Source organism: Gossypium hirsutum, chromosome D02, assembly GCF_007990345.1.
Source record: "Gossypium hirsutum isolate 1008001.06 chromosome D02, Gossypium_hirsutum_v2.1, whole genome shotgun sequence".
Lineage (NCBI taxonomy): Eukaryota > Viridiplantae > Streptophyta > Magnoliopsida > Malvales > Malvaceae > Gossypium > Gossypium hirsutum.
The window spans coordinates 1,443,852-1,453,185 of NC_053438.1; the positions used below are offsets into that span (position 1 = coordinate 1,443,852).

Consider the following 9,334-nt stretch of genomic DNA (forward strand, 5'->3'; position numbering starts at 1 on the left):
AGTTGAAATATGGATAATAAAAAATAAAAAAACAGAAAAAATAATCGAGTTTAATTCAGTGAAATTATGTAATGGGATAAAAGCTGCTTTTCTCACTTTGAATCTTCATTTTTCTTAATACAAAGTCCAAATTAATCCTAAACTTTGGCTCGCCTGGCACCATATTTGCCGAAAAACGCCTGCCATGTATCATGTTTTAGATTGGTATCATGTCAAAGTAAAACGTCATTGATTAAAACTTAAAATTTATTTTAATAAAACTTTCAACAAAAAAACTCTTCTGATAAAAAAAAATGGTCCTTGTAGATGCACACGTGGCATAATAGTAAATTTTAATTGGGATAATGGTAAATTTAGCCCTCGATGTTTATATTTTTTTAATCTTTGGTTATAAACTTTTGGGTAAACTACACTAGTAGTAATCCAGCTATTAGTGAATTTCTTTTGTGGTCCCCTGATTGTGAAATGTTAGAAAATAATCATTCAACCATAAAAAGTTACAAAATGGTCACTTAGCTATTCAATATTGACTTTTTTGGTTACTAATTGGCTAACGTAAAAATGATAGCACTCAAAAATTCAAGATAGTGGAGTGATCAAAAAAGAAAAAATTGAACAGTTGAGTAATGATTTTGTAACTCCTTATAGTTGATGACCATAAAAGAAATTTACTAATAGTCGGTGATTACTAGTGTGGTTTATCCAATTATATTTTAGCCATCTAAATTTCAAAAGTTACACACTAACCTTATCTAATATTATATTTTGGATTGAAAATTGATGTTTTAGTCAACATTTTCGTTATAAAAAGCAATTTGGCTCTTTTTGGAAGGTTAATGGTAAATTACACTAGTAATCATCTAACTATTAGTAAATTATTTTTTGGTCACCCAATTATGAAAAGTTACAAGATGGTTACCCAATTATTAGTATTTTTTTGGTCACCCAACCATGAAAAGCTACAAAATGATCACTAATTATTAGTAAATTTATTTTTTGGTCACCTAACTATGAAAAGTTACAAAATAGTCACTCAATTATTCAATTATTTCCTTTTTTATCGCCCAATTATCTTGGATTTTTAGGTGTTTCCATTTTTATATTAGCCAATTGGTAACCAAGAAAGACAAAATTGAATAGTTCAATAATCATTTTGTAACTTGTCATAATTGGGTGACCAAAAAAGAAATTTACTAATGGTTGGATGACCATTTTGTAACTTTTCATAGTTGAGAGACTAAAAAGAATTACTAATAGTGTAGTTTACTTAATATAATTTTAAATCATTTTTAGGGACTGTTGGTGAATTTACCCTTTCTAAAATGAAAAATCTCGAAAAATTTCTCATGTAAATACAAATCACTCCACCACACCGGCCACCGCGAGATAGCACACTATAAAGCAGCCAACAAATATATAAGAGATCTTTGCTGTCGCTCTCTATCCTTTCACCATCTCACTAGTTGAACCCCCCCCCCAAATTTTAGCACAATTCTGTTCAAGATTTAGTCATAGAAACTTTTCCCAACTTTTATTTTTTCTCTCATTTTCTAAATTCAGGGTTTCGACGTTTTGGAATTGCTTTTCAATGGGAAAAGAATTAGATGGGCTAGGGTTTTTACCTCTCCACATAATTCTATCAAAATTATCTCCTTCAGATATTATTAAAGTTTCTTGCGCTAATAAAAGGCTTAGAGATTCAGCTTCTGACGAGTCCCTTTGGGCTCAAATTTGTTATCAAGAACTTCAGCTTTCAACCCCTCAAGATGATCATGGAAACCCTCTACCTTGTTTTATGGTAATGTTGTTATCATTTTTCCAAAACCCATTTCGTTATTTGTTTCTCTAATTCTTTTCTTAGTTTGCATGCTTGGATTTTTTGTTCTTCATTGTGTTTTTCTGTGAATTTTTTTTTATTATGCGGATGTTCTTGTTATTGAATTTGGAAAAGATCTAACTTTATATTGATTAGTTAAATCAGTTTATTGGGATCGATGACTCGAACTCTTGAAATTTTACTTAATAAGTTGGAATTTATAACGAGGAAAAAATTTGGCTGAAATATTAAATAAATCAGTTTAAGGGGACCAGAGACTCAAATTTAAGAAATTTTAGACGAAAATAAGTTGAAATTTATATGTTGTAAAATATTTTATGTTGTTTAATTTTCTAATTCTTTTTCTTCGTCTGGCTTTCTTTAATGGATTTTTTTGGATAAAAGGACCATTTTACAAATAAATAAGTTTAATGGGACCAGAGACTCAAATTTTAGAAATTTTAGAAGAAAATAAGTTTGGAATTTATAAGAAGGAAAATATTTGAATAAAATATTAAAATAGCCCCTGAATCATAATGTTTTACTTAGATAAGCCCTTATACTTTTTCTGCACCTAAACAAACCCTTATTCTTTTATTGATACCTAAGGAAGCCCTTATTTTATAGTGAAAAGTTTATTTATGTTGAGGGTTTTAGGTATAGATTAAAGATTAAGTGATTGTTTAGGGTTAAGTTAAAGTTTAAGGGTTTATTAGAATACAAGTTAAAAATGTTGAAGGGATTACTTTTGTGTACAAAAACGAATGCGAACTTATTTTAATACAATGGTAAAGTCAAGGGCTTTTTTATATTTTAGTCAAAATGTTTCATTAGGGTTGAATACTATATGATATGCATGAATTTATGGATTTGGAAATGTAGATGATTAAATTCTTTCAAGTAATGTTTTTATATTTGTTTCTTTTTCCTTTCCAGTTAGCTTATCAGTTGTGGCGAGAGGCTTTCTCGATGTATCCATGGCCGCTTGTTAAACGAGTTAAAAGATGTTGGGATAAGCTTAAGAAATGGTTTAACAACAATTTCCCGGAGGCTGAGGCGACACTTAGAAGGGGTGCAGCGGAATCCAAAATTGAACAATTACAAACACTTTTAAAAGTCAAATTGCCGCTTCCCACTCGGCTTCTCTATCGTTTTCATGACGGTCAAGAACTGCCGGAAAAAAGGAACCCGAAGACAGCTTCTGGTAGCTGGTTGGGAATTATAGGTGGTTACTCTTTCTATAACCATTCAGTTAACGTTTACTTGTTACCGTTAAATCAGGTTATTGCCAAGACAAGATATGTCATTCGTCACCTAGGTTTTTCGAGCCGATCTAAGTGCATCGTCATGGCTTCTTCTTTCACTTTTAGTAGGAAAGTGTTTTTCTTGAACTGTACCAATGGCCAACTTTTTGTCGGTACAAGGAAGCCTCTTACAGATGGTGAAATGATTCCGTGTGTCCCGAATACACTTATTCGTTCCGTGCACGATTTGTATGGTGAAGAGCAACAAGATGCCATGCTGCTGTGGTTGGAGGAACACGGACGCCGTTTAGAGAATGGTATTATCAAAGTCCGTAAAGAAGGAGATGATCGAAGTATCAATTTATTTCCCGAGGTTCCTCCCTTATGTGTCACTACTGTAACAAACGGTGTGCAGGTAATTTTTGGATACTTCATTGTTTTGAATTGATTTTATCGAAGAGTTAGTACATGTGTGTTGCTAGCTCAGTTGACTTTGACTAACCAAAAGATTTATTGGTTTTTGTATATTTCTATCCATGCTGGAAACTAAGTAATTATTTTAACATTTTTTAGTCGTTTTTGATATTCATGTCCCTACTCTTAATGGTATTGCAATAATTGTTTTCATTATTTTTGACATGATGGCACTAACAAGAAGTATTAGCTTCCAGGTTCGTGCTTCGGCTGTGTTCGTTCCAGAATTTGCTGACCTAGTAGATGAAGCCGAGAAGTTCACGTTTGCTTATTCAATCCGCATGTCACTCTTACCTGAAGGGTGCATCATTAATGGAATGACCTTCGTCTCCTGCCAATTGAATAGGAGGCATTGGATCATTCGTGCTGATGGAGAAGTCGTATCCAGTGTTGATGATGAGGCCGTGATCGGAGAGGTGATGAAATGCCTATTTCTCTCAGTTTAATTTCTCCTATAAAAATTTATGCTGGTTTGACTCTTCATTTCCTTTTACCTTGCTCGATTTTCTTTATATAAGTGAGCCTTATTAGAAAATAAGCTTTTGAAATGACGTAGCACTACCAGGTTTCTTCATTATTGAGTTACGTGAGCGACAATGATTAAAGAAGGAAGTTCGATGTTCGAGTGTTGTTTTCAGTGGACTATCACTAGACTTGCACCTTTTTTTTTGTGTATATTATTGACAAGATTCATCAAGTCATCAACGTTTTCTATAAATCTTGTTTTCCTTTATGCTTGCAGTACCCTCTGTTGCATCCAGGAGAAGGCGAATTTGTTTATCAGAGCTGCGCGCCCTTACCATCTCCTTCAGGTTCCATTGAAGGTCATTTCACATTTGTCCCTGGGAGGTATGTGAAACAAATTTTGATTACTTTTAGAAGGTCTATTTCAATGAATCATGCTACCTTTGGCCGACTGTCTTGTCCCAGTGTCTTGTAACGTGAGTCGAAATCCTTCGGCAACAGAGTTTAGATTTAAATCTGATGTGGTCGTAGAAATCTGTTGAGAAGAATGGGTGTGAGAGTGATATAAATACTTTTAACAGAAAATAAGAAAGTCCGGAATGTATTTCGAGCGTAACCAATGAGTTCACTTTTGTATGAGAATTATTACATAAACATCGTTTTCTTCCTACATTTAGTTTCTTCTTGGTTAAGACTGGCAATATTTTCCCAATAAACGGCAACGATAATTTATAAACAAGCTGAATTGAGCTCAAGCTTTGAGTAGCTCAAACTAGCCACTAGCCGAGTTCATCTCAGCTTGAGTACACCCTTACTTTTATGATGCCCGAATATGCCCGTCATTCCTTACTGATGCCGGAATATATGAAGTGAACACTGACAGTTACTAATGTAAACTTTGATTATTTTGTGGTTAGGTTGGCTGATCCAAGAGGCGGTCCATTTGAAGTTCAAGTGGCAAGGTTCCCATTAGAAATGCCAGACTATGTTTTTTGACAGAAATTCCTGATTTCAGACTTTTTGCCTGTTTGTATGTGTGAAAACCCTATTTTGCTCTTCCATTACATTTTGCGATATTACTCTCATCATAAAATTTGTTACTTGTCGTTAATGAATGGGGTTTGCTTGTGTGTAAAACACAGAATATATTGGGTAAATTACAGTCAAGGTCATTAAACAATTAGTAAGTTTATGTTTTAGTCACTCAATTTTAAAAATTTACAAGATGGTCATTATCAATTTTGATATTTTTTCAATTTTTGTAATGACATGCGTGGCACCACATCATCACATTGGACTAAATTTGAGAAATATTTTTCAAATTCCAAATACAATTTATATCATCTGCCATTTAACTTTGACGAAACATGTCAACTTGAATGGGTAACGTATTTCATGTTTCGAGTTTTAGTTTTGTTGGTATCGAAGGCTGTGAAATTTTCTTATATATGAGCTTACCCACTGAGATGTGCATTAATCTTCAACTATTTGCATACATTATTCGCCATGATGTTACATATATGCATGCATTGAAATGCTATCTAACTGTTGATACCCTCTTTGGGCCGAAAAGGGTTGAAACTACAGGACGGATTACAAGTTTACAACCCGGTGTTTGTCAAGTTTCATCTCATTTTTCGTTTCTAGGGAACTCGTCGGGGTTGGGGTTGGGGTTGGGGTCGGAATAAGTCGTATTCATTTGAATGCTTCTGTACTCAAACCAATTTGAGCTTAAGCGTAACTTTAATAGAAAAGTGCCCAGAATCCGACCTCAGATTAAAAAAGAATACTGCCATACGTCTACTTAAATAACATAGCTTTTCTAAGGGTAAATACATCTCTTGATACCTTAAATTAGTTTCAATGTTCAAATTGATACTTATGATTTTTTTTTGTTTAAATTGGCAGTTGAATTCGACTTCCGTCACATGTTTTAGCCCATTTTTTAATTAAATAGTTGGATGACCAAAAAAGAAACTTATTAATAGTTGGATCATTATTTTGTAATTTTTCATAATCAGGTGAGCAGAAAAAGAAATTTATTAATAGTTAGATGACTACTAGTACAGTTTATCCAATATAATTTTAAATACCCTTACCTTTTTAAATGATAACCTATTTTCTAAATTTTAGGTTTTAAGGTTTTGGAATTGTTTGTCGAGGGAAGAAGAATTACATGGTTAGGGATTTAGGTCTCCATATAATTCAATCAAAATTTCAAGAGTTTGAGTCTTTGATGCCGATAAACTTATTTATTTGAAAAATAAATAAATAAAAATTATATAAGGAAATTGACATGTCTAATATAAAGTTATTGATCTTTTCCTAATTCAATAACAATAACAAGATCATCATGGCGAGAGGCTTTCTCGATGTATCCTTGATTGCTCGTTAAACGAGTTACTAGACATTGGGATAAGCTTAAGAAATGGTTGAACAATCTCGGAGGTTGAGGCTACACTTAAAAGGGGTGCATCGGAATCCGATATCGAATAATTACAAACACTTCTAAAAATCAAATTGTCACTTTCAACTCGACTTCCCTATTGCTTTCATGACAGTTAAGAATTGCCGAACAAAAAGAACCCAATGACGATTTCTGGTAGCTAGTTGGGAATTATAGGTGATTACTATTTTTATCACCATTCGGTTAATGTTTACTCGTTACCGTTAAGTCAGGTTATTTCCCAAGTAATGTATGTCATCTCGACAATTAAGTCAGAGGCAATAACCTGACTTAACGGTATCAAGTAAACATTAACCGAATGGTGATAGAAAGAGTAACCACTTATAATTCCCAACCAGAAGTCGCCTTCGAGTTCTTTTCTTCTGGCAATTCTTGATCGTCATAAAAGCAATAGAGAAGTTGAGTTGAAAATGACAATTTGATTTTTAAAAGTACTTGTAATGATTTGATAACGAATACCCATGCACCCGTTCTAAGTGTAGCCTCAGCCTCCGAGATTGTTGAACCATTTCTTAAGCTTATCCCAACGTCTATTAGCTCGTTTAACGAACGGCCATGGATATATCGAGAAAGCCTCTCGCCATGATGATCTTTTTATTGTTATTGAATTAGGAAAAGGTCAATAACTTTATATTAGTTACGTAAATTTCCTTATATAAAATTTTTTGTTTTTTTTTGCAAATAAATCAGTTTATTGACATCAAAGACTCAAACTCTTGAAATTTTACTTAGATAAGTTGAAATTTATGACGATGAACAAATTTGGTTGAAATATTAAATAAATCAAATTAAGGGACCAGATACTCAAATTTTATAAAAAAAATAAGTTAAAATTTATATGGAGGAAAATATTTTATGTTGTTTAATTTTCTAATTCTTTTCTTAGTCTGGGATCTTTTTTTTTTTTTGGATTTTTGGTCCTTCATTGATTTAATACTTTTCACTGTCTTTTATGTTAAGGTTTTTGTTTTGGGTTATGTGGTTTTTTCTTGTTATTGAATTGATTTAAGTATTAAGGGCTTGTTTAAATTAAATGGTAAAATTGAAGGGCTTTTTCCATAATTTAGTCAAAATGTTTCACATTGTATTTTCCATGGATATTTGTGTTGATTACTTGATTTTGTAACTGTTCTATTCTTCTTAATGAAATTTAAAAGAAATAATATGCAAAATGAAAAATATAATAAAAACCAATTTGCCAAAATATACACAAAATACTAACACTTAAAAAATTATTTAAATTATTTTAATAAGATTATAATATTTTAAACTTAGAAAATATTAACACAAAAAGCAAAACATAAAACTCTTGTAGTTAAATGAGTGACGGAAAGCTAACATTAGTTTCATTTTAATCACTTAACTATTGACTTCATTCTATTTTGGTCATTCAATTATTATTATTATTTATTTAATCACTAAACTTTTTGAGATTCTAAAAAATAAAATTAGCCCTTTAATGTTTACACATTTTATCAATTTGATCTTAAATATAAAAAATTTGACAAATTAGGCCCTCAGAGTTTACAAAATTTGTCATCCTAGTTCAGATTCTAAAAAATTCAATAAATTTAGCCCTCAATATTTACAAAATGTCACATTGTGCTATTTGATTGGCTAAAATAGCCAAGAATTTTTTTAAACCCCTGTTAAAAATTTAGACCAAAAACCCATAAGGAAACGATACTTTAGGTACTAAAAATAAAATTGAGCCCTCAACATTTACAAAAACTTTAAAAATAAAAAATTTTTATTTTGTAAATGTTAAGAATTAAATTTATTGAATTTTTAGAATTTGAACTAAAATGAAAATTTTTATAAATATTGAGGGCTAAATTTGTTGAATTATTTTATATTTAGGATCAAATTAATCGAATATGTAAACATTAGAGGGTTAAATTTATTATTAGACCAATAAGAAAACACACACGTTAGCCTTTTGTCACTCACCTAGCAGCAACTACTAGAAGAGTGACTAAAATTTTAATTTTGAAAAGTTTAGTGACGGTAAAAGTACTATAGAGACCCTTGCACCATGAGTCAGGTTGCATTTTGCTCCATTTACTTAAAATATAAGCAAATTAGTCTTTGCATGTTAAATCAAAGAGCAAACTAGTTAGTTTAATTAAAAATTTAATCCATTTCTACTGTTAAAAAATAATGTAGCTGACGAAATAACCAAACAGTTACACGTAGCGTATCATGTATCAAGGGTGAAGCAAGAAATTTTTTTTGGGAGATCGGAATTAAAATGTATATTTTTACGATAGTAAAAATATAATTTTGTTATTTTAATAGCCTATATCTTTATAATTTTAAAAGATTAAACCAAATTTTATCATTTTTAGGGGGCCTAAGTGTAATTTTACCATTTTTAATTTGAAATCTTATAAATTATAAAAGGGTCTAAATGGAAAATTTTCCATTTTAGGGGGGACCGGGCCACTGCCATAGCACCCCCTAAAATGGTAAAATTTAAATTTAGGCCCTTTATAATTTATAAAAATTTAAATTAGTAATTGTAAAATTACAATTTGCCCCTCAAAAAATGATAAAAAATTAATTTAACCCTTTAAAAATGGTAAAGATATAGGCTATTAAAACGATAAAAATTGCATTTTTACTATCGAAAAAATATACAATTTAATTCCGACCTCCCCAAAAAAAGTTTCTAGCTTTGCCATTGACCCCTACCAGCCCCTCTAGTTTCACCACTATCATGTATACCTCATGTCAACATACAAGAACCGATTTTTAACAATAGAAATAGATAAAATTTTGAACAAAATGATCAATTTGCTCTTTGATCTAACATACAAGGACTACTTTGATCATTTCTTAATTGAAGGAGCGAAACACAATCTAATT

At 31.3% G+C, this 9,334-nt stretch overlaps 1 protein-coding gene across 1 annotated transcript; it reads left to right on the plus strand.

The window, feature by feature from the left end:
* Positions 1-1,386: 1,386 nt before the first annotated feature.
* On the plus strand, positions 1,387-5,179 carry LOC107938721 (F-box protein SKIP16). The gene is made up of 5 exons (XM_016871957.2): positions 1,387-1,798; positions 2,753-3,475; positions 3,732-3,950; positions 4,277-4,383; positions 4,917-5,179. The coding sequence occupies exons 1-5, from the start codon at positions 1,589-1,591 to the stop codon at positions 4,993-4,995; spliced, it is 1,338 nt and encodes a 445-aa protein (XP_016727446.1). The 5' UTR covers positions 1,387-1,588; the 3' UTR covers positions 4,996-5,179.
* Positions 5,180-9,334: the final 4,155 nt, after the last annotated feature.

Excerpts from the sequence above, each read along its gene's own strand:
- LOC107938721 (XM_016871957.2), top strand. The coding sequence starts at position 1,589 with ATGGGAAAAGAATTAGATGGGCTAGGGTTTTTACCTCTCCACATAATT. Across the intron at positions 3,951-4,276 it reads ATGAGGCCGTGATCGGAGAG|TACCCTCTGTTGCATCCAGG; the intron begins GTGATGAAATGC and ends TTATGCTTGCAG. Across the intron at positions 4,384-4,916 it reads TTCACATTTGTCCCTGGGAG|GTTGGCTGATCCAAGAGGCG; the intron begins GTATGTGAAACA and ends TTTTGTGGTTAG.